This window comes from Paralichthys olivaceus, chromosome 10, assembly GCF_024713975.1.
Source record: "Paralichthys olivaceus isolate ysfri-2021 chromosome 10, ASM2471397v2, whole genome shotgun sequence".
Classification (NCBI taxonomy): Eukaryota; Metazoa; Chordata; class Actinopteri; order Pleuronectiformes; family Paralichthyidae; genus Paralichthys; species Paralichthys olivaceus.
In genome coordinates, this window is record NC_091102.1 from 16241903 (window position 1) to 16255877 (window position 13975).

General features: G+C 38.2%; 1 protein-coding gene across 2 annotated transcripts; it reads left to right on the plus strand.

Annotated features, from left to right (window-relative positions):
- The first annotated feature begins 245 nt into the window (after positions 1-245).
- Positions 246-13975, plus strand: spopla (speckle type BTB/POZ protein like a). 2 transcript variants are annotated; one of them, XM_020090258.2, is made up of 12 exons: positions 246-460; positions 1646-1728; positions 5779-5896; positions 6484-6605; positions 6953-7104; positions 7234-7361; positions 8759-8936; positions 9789-9844; positions 10045-10167; positions 11656-11798; positions 11902-11955; positions 12461-13975. In XM_020090258.2, exons 3-12 carry the CDS (start codon positions 5819-5821, stop codon positions 12603-12605), a joined length of 1179 nt encoding a protein of 392 aa, XP_019945817.1. In that variant the 5' UTR covers positions 246-460; positions 1646-1728; positions 5779-5818; the 3' UTR covers positions 12606-13975. The 2 variants fall into 2 exon arrangements, with proteins under 2 accessions (XP_019945817.1, XP_069389106.1); XM_069533005.1 differs by having other exon boundaries at positions 263-460; positions 6932-7104.

The following is a 13975-nucleotide window of genomic DNA, read 5'->3' on the forward strand; positions in this document are numbered from 1 at the left end:
TGTATTAGATGTGCCCTGTTAGTTTCCGTATTCCTTATTTCTAATTATTATAATTTGTATCATTATTGTTGTTGTCCATCCATCAATTACATCTTATCCTTTTTAGGGTTGTTGCTGGAGCTAATATTTACATTTGTATTCAATTGTATTTTTATTTTGAATTGTTTTATCTCTTCTTTTTAATTGTATAATATTGCAGCAGTAGTAATAATTTGTCTGGATCAGTCAGAAGAAAACAGGGACCAGGATGTGATTGGCGCATGCGCAGTGGATATATTTTCTAACCTGTTAAGCTACCAGCAGCTAGACAGATGTAAGCTAGCTCAGACATAAATTAGACAAAGAAGCCTTGTGGAGAGACTGAGTAAAAAAGAATTTAAAGTCACCGGGGGTGAAAGGAGCGAGTGTGACACAAAGCTATATGCGTTATCCGATATATATGGAAGTATGAAATTGAAAGGTACGCCGCCAACATGTCTTTTTAAACTTTTTGTGAGCATCAGTGCAGAGATTAGCTCCGGCTTGCCGCTAGCCTAAGCTAATAGCCGCCGTTGTTTTCCCACCAGCAGCCTGTACAGAAATGCGAGGGTTTTTACGTTAGCTCGGTTTCGTTAGCATCCTGCAACAGGAATCAGTGAAGGCCCTTTGTTTTACAATGGGCACTGCGGGTCCACATAGGACATAAACACTTTAAGTTATAGCACTGTTAGCTAGTTTGTGTTGCATCCGAGCAGTGATGTTGCTAATGTGAGGCTGCCTGCTCGTACGTGGGAAAATGTATTGTTAACAAGCTAGCTCATCAGTGTTAGCCACATCTGCGGTCTCAGGCTAAAGTGAAGTTAACATTAATCTTGCTAATGAGAACATGGATGTTAGCTTTGGTTAGCTAAATACGCATTGCACACTCAATTGGCAGTTTCGCGATATCTAATGGTTCTCCTGATAGATCGAAAACGCGTTTCCTGGTTAAAGTAGCTCATATGTATAACGAAGTCAAATCGTAATGTATGAATGATGGTTTGGGAATTAGTGTTGACACTTTGGCTGATGTTACGCTAACATTAGGCTGTTGCTTTCTAGTGATTTCTATGTTTTGTATTAAGGCTCCGCTCACATCACGACTAGCATACAGCGCTAAGCTAGAACAAGCTGTGAAGCTAAAAAAAGATACGATAATTTCACTGTAAACGAATGTAAACGCACTAAATGCCATTCAGATAGCATCACTGCTGCTGCAGTAAAGGCGAGGTACCACGACTCCAGCTAATGTGCTAGCCAAACAAAGTTGCAGGTGAATCTTGAGTTAGCTAATTCAGCTGAGTGCTCTATGGGCCGAGCAATCAGCTATAGACAAGGCTATACCATAAAGCATCAATAATTCAGCTAACATTGAACATGGCGAGGTATTAAAAGCCTACACTACCTGTGTACCTTTGTAATCTGTTACCTGATAACCATAATACTTCTAACATGAACATCTAAAATGGTTCGCTAGCTCTGTGGTTGTTATTTACACGTGTACAATGTGTAACCCTCGTTAGATGTGGCAGCTTGGGTTTTATTGTGAGAACTGTGACTTTATTGCCAGATGTGTCTTTAGATCAGGTCCAATGTCAAGGCCTAATGTGTGTTTCTTTATTTCCAGATTGGAACATGGAGATGGGGCCATGAAGGATCCTGTGATAACTTAGACAAACTCCATCATTGTACATTTCAACCAGATTAGAGGTGATTAGAAGTTTTTTAAATTTCTTATCTCATGCTGCATAATCTGCTTTTCATGTATGACCATTTTAGCTAAAGGTGCCAACAGGTTATTGTACTAAACAGCTGTTGAAATTGTAATTGCAAGCAAATATCTGTTCACTCGACATGAGGCCTTTTTGCTCATCATTTGCTCATTCATTAACGTATGTCTAAAAATAATGGTATGACTAATCCAGGTCCAGGCACTTGCACAGTGGTTTGAGGGACACCAGTAGCGCTTCTGAAACCTCTCTAGTACTTACTGTAAAGTGAAAGTCACAAATATCATAGAGGGAAGTTTCATGTGTATAGAGATAGCAGATGTCCTTTTTTATAGTTCCCACATCAGGAATGAGAGCTCGAATGTAAACAAAAGAAAAATCTGGACATGTGTCGCACAAAATTAAATAACCAGTCATGTTAGATGCATATATGTACAGAAGCAGGGGTTCTGCAATGTATTTTTTTAAACTGCCTGACACTCCCACCGAAAATAAGTGTATTTCAGAGATAAGATATAGGAGAAGAACACTTTTCCCAACAGTGTTATCTTTTCTTTGTCTTCGTTGCATCTTATCTTGGAAACATCTCAGTTTTTGTGGTTCTCAAGTCAAGCAGAAGTATTTTCTTAGTAGGGATACAGTTGTGCTATATTTGTAGGTTTTCACTTAAGTGCTCTTTTGTTAGTCGTCAAACTAAGGGTGTTCTAATCAGGATTTTTGGGGCCGATTGTTTGAAGTAGTATCGGCTGATACCGATCACAGGGTCTATGGCCCTGTTTACGCCTCTTGGGTGATCCAAGTGACGTCTTATGGTCGTATTTCTCTTCCGCGTTCTATTTACAAATAAACACTACAGGGCTGAATCCTACTTAGAATTTTCTTCTGTAAATGCCCATTATTTCTGTCAAGTTCAATTCAGTGCCACATTGAACTCCTGTATCAGTTGTGTCTGTGTCACATGTTTCAGCTGCGCTGTCAGCAGCTGCAGGAGTGACGCTCTGTAGGATTTTATAACTGATCTATACAAGCAGGACACACACTTTACCTTCCTCTGACTGTGTGGACATTTTTTCACATCAGAGATTCGTGGCGAAGAAAGGCGTTAATATTAGTGAAAGGAAAAATGTGTGTCCTCTTAGCACAGTGCAGCATCAGTCCTGCAGGACTGCGACAGGCTCTCACCTGGTAGTCACACACAGTGGACCATAGTAGAGGACGTTATTTAACCCAATCAGACAGACCACTCCTGATAGAAACTCCGCTCTATATGCAAATAAACATGTTCTCACTCCACAATCATTCCATTTGCAAAGATGACATTTGTTTACAAAACAGACACTACTTAGCAAACACACTGGGACAAATGCACACAAATGTTTCTTAACACAAATAGAGAAAAACTTTGTGTTTAATGTTTGCAAAATTTACAAGAAGGCGTGTGTAATTAAGATAAAGTTTCACAAAGTACCTAAAGTTGCTCTTCACTCAACAACTCTCAAAAGTTCATGATTTAAAAGGGAGTCTGGTGATATGGCAGAACACAAACATTTGTTGCTTAAACAACGGCACAAATGCAAATCAACAGAGAAGCAAATGGTGATCAGACAGCATGTTTCATCTGTACTTACAGCTTGCAAGGTGTGTATACCATCCTTCAATGTGGCCCCAGATGCATTGCTAAATGTGGTGTGAGCAGTCAGATCTCAATTTGAAAGCCTTTATCATGTAGCATGATTTATGTATTTATCTATATTAACAACATTGTATAAAATCCAGGAATGAGAAAGTATGATGAATTCAATTTACAACTGTTTATTTTTGGTAGGCCAACTTTTGCTTAACTCTCCTGTGGAATTCATAAAATACTACTGCATGTGCAATTCTCAACAGAGATGAGAAGAGGAGCAAGATTCCTCACTTGTTAGCTATTTCCATCATCAGCTCTGCAAAAAAACCCAGAAAAATAGCCCTCAAATAATTACCATAGTTAGAATTCAAAAATATTTAGCGAGAAAACTGACAAGTGAGCCATCTCAATCCTGTCTCATCTCTGTTGAGAGTTGCACTTCAATGAGTGACTGCTGTTTTTTGTTTGTTTGGCAAGCGTTTGTAGAGATTGCTGATCAAACTAATTTGATGGAATATTTGCTGATGCCTATCAATTGGAGAACCCTTACCTATTCAAAAAAACGAATTTGAGATGGATTTATTGAATCGATGATCTAGTTTTAGAGACTGACTTGAATTTCACTTCGTTTGAAAGCTGAAATAAAACATGCTGACACTCTAAAAGGGAATGTAAACACTTTCCACTTACATTCAGCATATGTAAACATATGCATGTGTGAACATGCCAGTTTTTGTTTTGGCTTTGGTTTATTTCAGTCCTATCACTCTTGCTGGTTAAGTGAATGAAATTAGCATGTTTGGGCTTGAGAAAATGGCACTTATAAGACTAAAACAATGTGCCACATTTGCTTTGATCACAATTATCTGCAGAGACGTGCTGGCCAAGTCAGTGAATCATGCTGTTTAGTAACTACCCAATTCACCTCACCAGTGAGTCAACAGCATAACATGAGGAGGTTATTTTTCCACTGTGTTTCCAGTGGAATGATCCTCACTGCAATCCCTGTGTCCTTCTTCCCTTTGCGTATTTACAAAATGAGTCAGAGACAATCACCACATTTGGATCATAGAGGCTAATACTCAACACAAATGGAGAATAAATTCAAGTTATGAGAGAATCTATGCACATGATTATGCAAGTGGGTACATGATTACACAAGTGTAACAGAATGTCTCTCAGGTGTCACAGTGAACTTGTGAGAAGCAGACTGCCCCATCTGGCTTAATGTACCTATTTGAACATTTGAGTTTAAACTGCACTGGGTTTACACATTTAGCTGCACCACAGTGACTGACATCAGTCCAAATTTCTGCCAGGTTTTTCCAGTACCATTATAAAACCTATGCACATTTTCAGGCAACCAAATGAATGGAAATAATGTCTTGTGAGAGTTTTCTCCTGCTCTGAAGAGAAAAAGGATAGTGTATTGGTCCGATATTCTTTTTCTAAAAGTTAGTTTAGAAAGTGAAGGTCGTCTTTAGTGTCAGGATTAGACAGACAGCTCTAGTATCAGTACAGTCATTAGAAGACAGTGTTTAATTGGTGAAGTTCCAGGTCCAAGGTAATACTGGAAACTAGAAAATTAGGTTTTCACCTCAATTGTAAAAAAGACATCAGTTTTTGCTCCGCTTGAGGATTACAGTGTTGATCTGCTCGTCCTTCTCATCCTCGGTCCACATTTTCGAAACAGTTTCAGTCTCATTCTAGTATGTGGTTCCTTTTTGATTGCCTTTCAAAAGTTTCAAGTGTAACACGGTATTGATGGATTTGAACCCCCGGCTGCCCCACTCTCTTGTATGCAATGTGTCATGCGATTGACTTTTTCTTCTTCTTTTTTTGTTTTGCTTTTTTCACATTTATTTCTTTGGATGATGTGGTGAATAGCTGTGAGGATGTGCATTTATGAGGCCATGTAGATGGGAGGGGCAGAAATACATTGTACATTTCACAAAGTGATGTCAGTATAATGCATTGTGTTGTATTGACAGTTAACTACACTGAACTGGATTTGCTTTGTTTTTTTGCAGCGAGGATGTAGACACAGTCACACATATGGGATTGTAAAGTGAATATTGCTGGTCAAATTTCACAAATGTTGAAGTGCAAGCGAAGCCACGCTGTAGATTTGCTTTTCCATAGGAAGCAAGCGTTTTATTTGCCTCCTTGCAACATGCAGGTTGGAGGTGCGAATATGTGACTGTGCCCTCAATCAGAATTCAGGCACATTCATATTTCTTATGAAGGATTTTTCACGTTGAGACATTTTTTTTTGTCAGGCTTATTCTGTCAAAGCAGTTTCAGTCATCCGTCATAAAGAGTAAATTTATCTCGTCACTGAAACTCATGCTTTTGATTTGTGCAAAAAATAATGACACTTATTTGCTTTCTTGGAATGAATAGTGCTTTCAGGACGTGAGTGAGTGGTACTCCAAAGCCGGCGATGTCACGGGTTCCCACCCCTCCTCCTCCTGGGGAGATGTCAAGTGGACCTGTGGCAGAGAGCTGGTGTTACACACAGGTATGGGCACAATGTTAATCTTTGTGTAATGTTATGTGAACAAATGTGACATACTTCATTATGTTTGAAATACAATTAAATATAGGTATGGGTTTTCTAATAGTCTTAAATCATTTCATAGTTCTGGGAAAGCCCCAACTGCTGGTGGTTCCTTCCCAACTCATACACCTATTTTTATTTTCTCCTCTTTGTTTTGACGGGTCTTTTCACAACATTTTGATGTTGAGTCACTGATAATATTAACAATGAGTCTGTTCTGTTGCAGTGTTATTCACACAAGATGCTGTGAAAGTGACTCAGCATGAACAATATCATTAGCTAAATGGAGTTCAGCCATTGTTTATTTTACTATTAACCCTGTGCTTTGTCACTGCAGTAGAAACTACGATGGTAAAATTCAAATGACTAAAGTTTCAGCATCTAAAATCATACCTGTTACAAAACTGTTTCCACACTAATTTTAGGAGCATGTCTGTGACCACTGTCATGACAAAGTAAAATGCTTCTGATGTAGTTTAAAAATGAAACAAAGCTTCGTTCTGGTCTGATGGTTCTGTGTGTTTCTTTTTTTTTTTTTTTTTTCCAAGGTCAAAGTTGTGAAGTTTTCCTACATGTGGACCATAAACAACTTTAGTTTTTGCAGAGAAGAAATGGGCGAAGTGTTGAAGAGCTCTACCTTCTCTTCTGGTCCAAATGACAAAATGAAATGGTTCGTACTCAATTTAAACATCTCACTAGAGTTTTATGTATTTTCAGAATTTCTGTCGCTGACAAGTGACATGACAAGTGATAGGCCTTTAGAGTTTTTAGAATTTCAAATCCATATTTGAATGCATTTTTTGATTTATTTATATTGAGCAATTCTTTGTCCCTGAATTTCACCAAGCACAAATATGACCTTTGAAAAGTCTTAATTTTATGTTATTGTGGTAGCTCTTCACATATAGTGAAAGTAACAGTTCCTCAAAACAAGAGAACGTTACTCCTTAAGTCTCGTCACGGTGCTATTTTGACAAAAAGTGTACTATTGTGCAGTGGCGTCTCTTTATTTTCCAGGTGTCTGCGAGTCAACCCAAAGGGACTTGATGATGAAAGCAAAGACTATCTGTCACTGTATTTACTTCTTGTTAGTTGTCCAAAAAGTGAAGTCAGAGCAAAGTTCAAGTTTTCTTTGTTGAACGCTAAAAGAGAGGAGACAAAAGCAATGGGTGAGTACAAGCTATCAGAAACGTCACCACCTCCACTTACTCTGTATATTTTCTGTTTTTTTTAATTACTTTTTATTAACTTCTCACAGGCAAATAAGACTTGGTGTTATTTTTGTCTTTATGTTACAGAAAGCCAAAGAGCATACAGATTTGTCCAAGGTAAAGACTGGGGCTTCAAAAAGTTTATAAGGAGAGATTTCCTCCTCGATGAAGCCAATGGACTCTTACCAGATGACAAGCTCACCCTCTTCTGTGAGGTAATTATTATAGTGTAGCTTTGTTTTTGACATAGAGCCACACTTTCCTCACTTCTACCTGTGATGTCAGCTGGAACTGTTATACAAATGTTTGACATGGGAATGGGACTCTTTTTGCCCTGTTGGCTTGGTGACTCATTTTAAAGATGTTTGATCGGGTAGTTGATCATTCCTCTTAGCTCTCTCTTATTTGAAGGTGGCAATCTCTCAATTCTTGGAACAAAAGTACCATCATATAAATATCCCTGTTTGCTGTTATTGAATTAAACTTTTTGTATATTGTCTGCCCTGTCAAGGATAAGGTTTTGATTGAAATAATTTGTTTATGACGTCTGGGAAGATACCCTCTATGTTATAAACCATTTTCAAACTAGTTTGATGTTAAACCAAACAGCGGACACTTAAGTTTGTAGAAGCAGTGTGTGGAAGTATGTCGGGTTCTATACAGTAGATGGCAAAGTAACAAAGATAAGGTTGTGTGATAAGCTGAAGGCTTGGTTACAATTTTATGGCCGATAATCAAAATCTTTATTCTGAAAAATGAATGAGATTTTTACTTCCGTAACCATGCTGCTGGAAAGATTGAAATAATCAAAATTACATTAGTGTTTCTTTTCATCGAAGCTTGCCCATTTCTTTTTTTCATTATTGTATAATGTTACTAAGTGGCTGCTGTGTTGTACTTGGCTGACAAATCTTCGAATAGTTGCATTGAATCTTTGGCATCAAAAGTAGATCATTGTTTTATTGAAGCATTTAAACCCCTGCATTGCCTGTAGTCAGTCAAGGCCTCGAATCCTTTGATTCTTGTCATTGTGCATTTCCACCAGAGCTATGTTAACTACAAACATTTTGATGGCATTTACTTCAATTTGCATTAATCTTAGGAAGTGAAATGCTTCCTCCTCCTTTCATCATTTACAATGATGCTTGTTCTGGAAATAATTGAATTCAGTGTGTCAAGAAGAATAAATGTCTCCTAGATTGGTTTTTCATGGGACAAGTTAAATGAAGTTTCAATGAATTTTGATGAAAATGCAATTGGCTGTATACTGTGTGTGTCAAAGAGCAGTTCCAGAAAGATTTGACAATTTCTGGGAAACTGGTGCTTGGAAATACAAATGACATTCAAATTAAAGACAAAACGCCATTTTCACATCATTAAGGTGTTTGAGCAGAGTTAATTAATTTTGGTTTCAACGGGTTCACAAACAAGCGTCCCTCCCACTGCAGGTTCATTGAACATATTCTTTAAAGAGAGCAAATTAAAACTTAAAGATTTTCCTTCAATGCAGAAAGTGTGCAAATGTGTTTTCTAGTGAATTTATTAGGTTGGTTCTTGATGCTGCTTCAGTGTAGTTCACAGTAGTTCATACTATGTTGTTTGTTATTTACAGGTCAGCGTTGTCCAGGACTCTGTTAACATTTCGGGCCAGTCCAACATGAACATGCTGAAGGTACCGGAGTGCCAGCTGTCTGATGACCTAGGGAATCTATGGGAGTGTTCACGCTTCACAGACTGCAGCCTTTATGTGGGAGGGCAGGAGTTCAAAGCCCACAAATCCATCCTCGCAGGTAAGACTGCCCTTGGCCTCCAGCTCTTTAGCAAGTCCTACAAAAATTGAACTCAAAGTGGTAGGTAGTGGTCTTCACACATCAAATAGATACAAAATACAATGCTTACTTAAAAAGATTAGACCCATTTTCATTTAAATGGAATGTTTGTTCAAAATAGTAATAATACATTTAACTCATATTGCACTTTTCTTAACAATGCAACAAAGTGCTTTTACAAAAAATTAGCAACAGAGGAAATACAATCAATGAAATGAGTAAGATCAAATGAATAGAAATGAAAACATGTATCAAACATTACCAAAAAATGTTTCTTTAAAGTCCTAAAGTGACAATATCAAGCCACAGGTATGACATAAAGTCATTCATAAATTGAAATCAATAATTTGTGGTTTATAAACTTGAGTGTCCATGTGGGTGTTTCTATGTTGGGTGAACAAAATGTAAACTGAAGGCCTCTTGTGCAAGAGACATAATCACCTTGAAAGGCTATAGACAGTCTGTATATCTGGCTTGATTTGTAACGGCCTAGTTCTGCAGTTGGAGCTAATCCACCCTACTACCCCTGCTTGGCCCTGCTTGATCCAAATGATTGTAGGATCCAGAAGATTGAGAGGCTGGCTCTCCTCTCCAGCTTGTCTCCATTAGAAATGGTGGGGGAGAAATGCTGACTGAATGGTCACTCCACAGATTGTTCAACATTTTAAAACCTTAATACTTCAGCTGTAAATTTTCATGTTTTGTCCATTTTTCCTATGAGATTACTTTGTCCCTTTTATATAATGTTTTATCAAAGCTGCTGTTGACCGGGTATGCCATTTATGAGTGTCCTATTATTTATTTTTTTTACAGCGAGGTCTCCGGTCTTTAATGCTATGTTTGAACATGAAATGGAAGAAAGTAAAAAGGTAAGAACTGGTTAAAATAGCTTTTTGTGTTTTTGTCTTCTTAATAGATTATTTATCACTGTAGCACTGTAGCACAATTCCAACATTCTGTAGTGTTTTAAGTGAATATCATACAAACTCAGTGGTAATGAAATTAGTCATCTTCATTCATTGATGTGTCAGTTTCTAGGCTCCAAAGTAACCCTTTGTCTTACCTGCAGAACCGTGTTGACATCAGTGACGTGGACCCGGATGTCTTTAAGGAAATGATGGGCTTCATCTATACAGGAAAGGCCCCAAACCTGGAGAAGATGGCAGACAATTTGCTGGCAGCTGCAGATAAAGTTAGTACCCAAGACACTGAAACTTAAGTTCATGTTTTTCTAAATATCTACCTCCCACTCAGTAAAGCTGTTTCCTTTCTTCATTCCTCCGTTTTGTGTCGCCAATTACTGTGATGCATTCTGTGTGACCGCTGCTTTTTATATGCCGATGTTGGATTGGGGGGGGGGGGGGTCTTTTTCCAACCAAATCTGTTTCTGAAACAAACAATGCAACATTGTACACTCATACACCACAAATGTATATATTTATGAATGTCCCAAGAATTATGCGTTTATCCCTTTATTTAAAAACTATCATTTCTTTCCTTGCCTATAACATCTGTCTTTCCCTACTCTTGATTACCACCATGGTCAAACAGCACGTCTAACAGACCAACCTTAAACTGACCTTTTAGCCACCTGCTCTCATTTTCATGCTCTCAGCTGTGTTTTAAACTAGTTGGTAAACAACTCGTGCAAACAATTTGTCTTTGTGTTGGTCGATGCACAACACTGAATAACAGCTCTCATCAAAACAGTTTGTCTGAGTTTCATTTGAAATTTTATTTTCAATTGACTATTAGATTTTTTATTTTTAATGATGTCAAGTTGGTATTTACATTCGTAACAGTAATGTTAAGTAATGATATAATTGTGGGCAATCATGTACCTCGCAGTTTGTTAGCTTACTATCTATTTTGACTCATTTCACTCTTGCATGAAAAATATCAAGCTGTTAAATATAATTGTGTACAGCACTTCAGTGAATAATATTAACAGTATAATATAATCAACTTCTGCAGCCTCCGTTAGATAAGTGCTAATTCAAGTTAGTAGAAGTTAATGAGGATGAAGTCAGTGATGTTATTTCTGTATGCATGTGACAGTAATTAAAAAGGCGTCTGTTATCTTGGTAATTAAAAACATAGTTTATGACTATAGTCAAGGTATTATGAGGCTATAAAATACCTTATGGATACATTCTGAGAGAAGAAGGTAAATATTAGACTTGATTCGTTGTGCAGACCCTTTTTTTACATGTTATATTATGTTGTCAGTGGATGTACATATTATGCCGCAGGTTCCGTTTATTTTATAATCCTTGCACTTTTGTAGCTGTGACGCAATATTTTGCCTTTTGAGGGTAATTGTATGATGAACTTAAATGTAGTAGAAAAACCAGAATACTGAGCAACAACCTTGATTCTCCCTCCACATCTCTAAATGTACACCATGTGGTGAAATTGTGTACCTCCGGTTTTGTGACATTGCAGTGTGGGTTACATGAGCCTGCTCCTTCGGAATTTTGAACCCTGGTCATTTTCTCCCCTATTTTTAGTCGAGGCATAATTATTTAAAAAAAAAAAAAAACAGATTGCGTGTGTAGTTTTTTCTTTATACTCAGAAGTAGTTGAGACAAACCCTCAAACCGTGGACCATCGACACTGAATCCAGGATGTAACCGCTGCTTTTTGTGTACCCCCCCCCCCTCTCACCCGCCACCCCCAGTATGCTTTGGAGCGTTTAAAGGTCATGTGCGAAGAGGCCTTGTGCAACAGCCTTTCAGTGGAGAATGTGGCCGACACCCTCATCTTAGCAGACTTGCACAGTGCCGAGCAGCTCAAAGCACAAGCCATAGATTTTATCAACAGGCAAGTATCGCAAAAAAAAAAAAACAAACCTCCGATGATAAATACCTGCTGCCATTTCTGTTTACCAGCCCTGAATGCTTACCTTTTTATCTCCTTGCCATAGGTGCAGTGTCCTGAGACAGCTGGGCTGTAAAGATGGAAAGAACTGGAATAGCAAGTATGTAATTAGCTGATATATGTGACACAAGATTAATAACACACTCTTATCTCTTCCGCCAACCAGATGCATTAGAATTCATTGTTTTAGCCCAGGCAGACAGAGTGCTATTTGCCTTTTCAGTTTGAAGCTCCATATCTTTGTATCCAAGTTATTAATAGACTCATACCTGCCTAAACTCTGGAAATGGAATATTTGTCGAATCTTACTAAGAAAGGAGGTGGTCGCTACGGGAAGTTTTTCTTTCAGATGATGTAGTGTGTTATTATAGGACACCTTGAAATGTCTCGGTTCTGTTCTCCGCGTGGAGATGCAGTAATCCTGCATTCATTTCAATCTATGCACGCACATAAAGCACTAATGGCCCTTTTCAAGTTTCACCATGCAACTTGCAAATCAAGTCCTGCTTATTGGCGCTGTCATTACGATCTCATTTATGTTTATTGATTTTTAATGTGCACATTCTTATGTCTGAGTGTTAACTTCATTTTCCCTGTGCTTACAGTCATGCTACAGATATAATGGAGACTGCAGGCTGGAAGTCAATGATCCAGTCCCATCCTCACTTGGTTGCCGAGGCCTTTCGCGCCCTGGCTTCAGCACAGTGCCCACCCTTTGGTCTTCCCAGGAAGCGTCTAAAACAGTCCTGACTGCCTGACTGTGCCCCAGGACTTTACTGGAGGTGTGAAGCATGGGTTTACAAAGGAAGGACTAGCGAGGGTACCACTCTTATTTCCACCAAAATTGAACACACTTGAATAAAGAAGAGTGGAGCTTTCTGGCCAGGAATGTGGGGAGGCTGGCACGTTGGACGACTGACATCAATGGATTGAGGGAAAAGAGCGGTTCGATCAGTGTTGCTTGCTTGCTTTGCTTCCCCAGCTGAACTTTGTTCAGCACGGGTAACAAGTCAAGCCGCCTGCTACTGTCTTTTTTTCCTGTAATTTTAAAAATGGCCTTAATATATCTGCCATTGCTCTGGAGCTGCTCTAGAGTACTTTGTCTATTTTACTCTGTGCCTGCCTTGTCACAAAGACCAGGCCTCCTCCAGGTTGCACTAGTTCCCATGAATAGTCATTTTGATATGGAGTTCTATAGGAACGTAACAAAGGTTTAACTAAATGGGAAATATTATATATATTTGTAATGTTTAGCCCGTTTTGTGACTAGACATTAAAAAGCATGAACACTTTCAGTGCAAGGTCAGTTCTTTACACTTTTTAAAAGATGTGTATGCCCCATATTGATGGCACCATTTCTATGTAAATGACAGTTGAACCATCTGCAGAAGACCAGTGTACAAGAAAGTCTGTTCTAATGCATATTTGTGGGGAAAATAGTAATCTGCCATTAAGAAGACCCAGTGTCAATCCTAATAATTCATGTGAGACAGGAACGTGTCTGTACCTTGGCCCTAATATATTAAAACATTGGAAGTATATGGACGTATTTACTCAGTCTCCCATTTGAATGGCATATTCCAGATCATACGTCTGTGAACTGTTATAGATTAAATTTTTAAGAATTCCTTTCGTTAATATTGCCAACTTGCAAATATATATTCTCAATATATTGTGGTTAACTAAAAGTGGAAAGACTAATGCATGGTCATGTTATTGTCAAAGAAAGTGTCCAATTTTGTTTTTAACAATTTATTTTCTGCAATTATCTGACATATTTGAGCAGAATTAAATGAATTGAGTATGTGCAAAAATTTCCTCTAACATGCTTGGGTATTTTGTAGGATGCTGAGCATCACTTCTACTGGCAATGTTATTCTGTGTTTGAATGGGGGGGTTGTCATGTTTATTCAGTCCGTCTTGTATGTAGTGTGGTGTGACAGACACTTCAGAGGATTTTGTAAATTAAAAGAGTAGCATCATTTTTACATGATATTACTCATCATTCAGCGTCATGTTGAGATGTTGAAACTACTTTTTATTTGGAAGCAAAAAAGATGAAGTTGTTGTCTGCAAGAATGCCTGCATTAACCCATTAAAACATTTTCCAGCAGTCTGAA

What these genes read in the sequence shown, in the direction of transcription:
- spopla (XM_069533005.1), top strand. Translation starts at nt 5,819, where the DNA reads ATGTCACGGGTTCCCACCCCTCCTCCTCCTGGGGAGATGTCAAGTGGA. An exon ending in AGCTCACCCTCTTCTGTGAG is followed by an intron (nt 7,362 to 8,758) that starts GTAATTATTATA and finishes TGTTATTTACAG; the next exon opens with GTCAGCGTTGTCCAGGACTC. An exon ending in AAATGGAAGAAAGTAAAAAG is followed by an intron (nt 9,845 to 10,044) that starts GTAAGAACTGGT and finishes TCTTACCTGCAG; the next exon opens with AACCGTGTTGACATCAGTGA.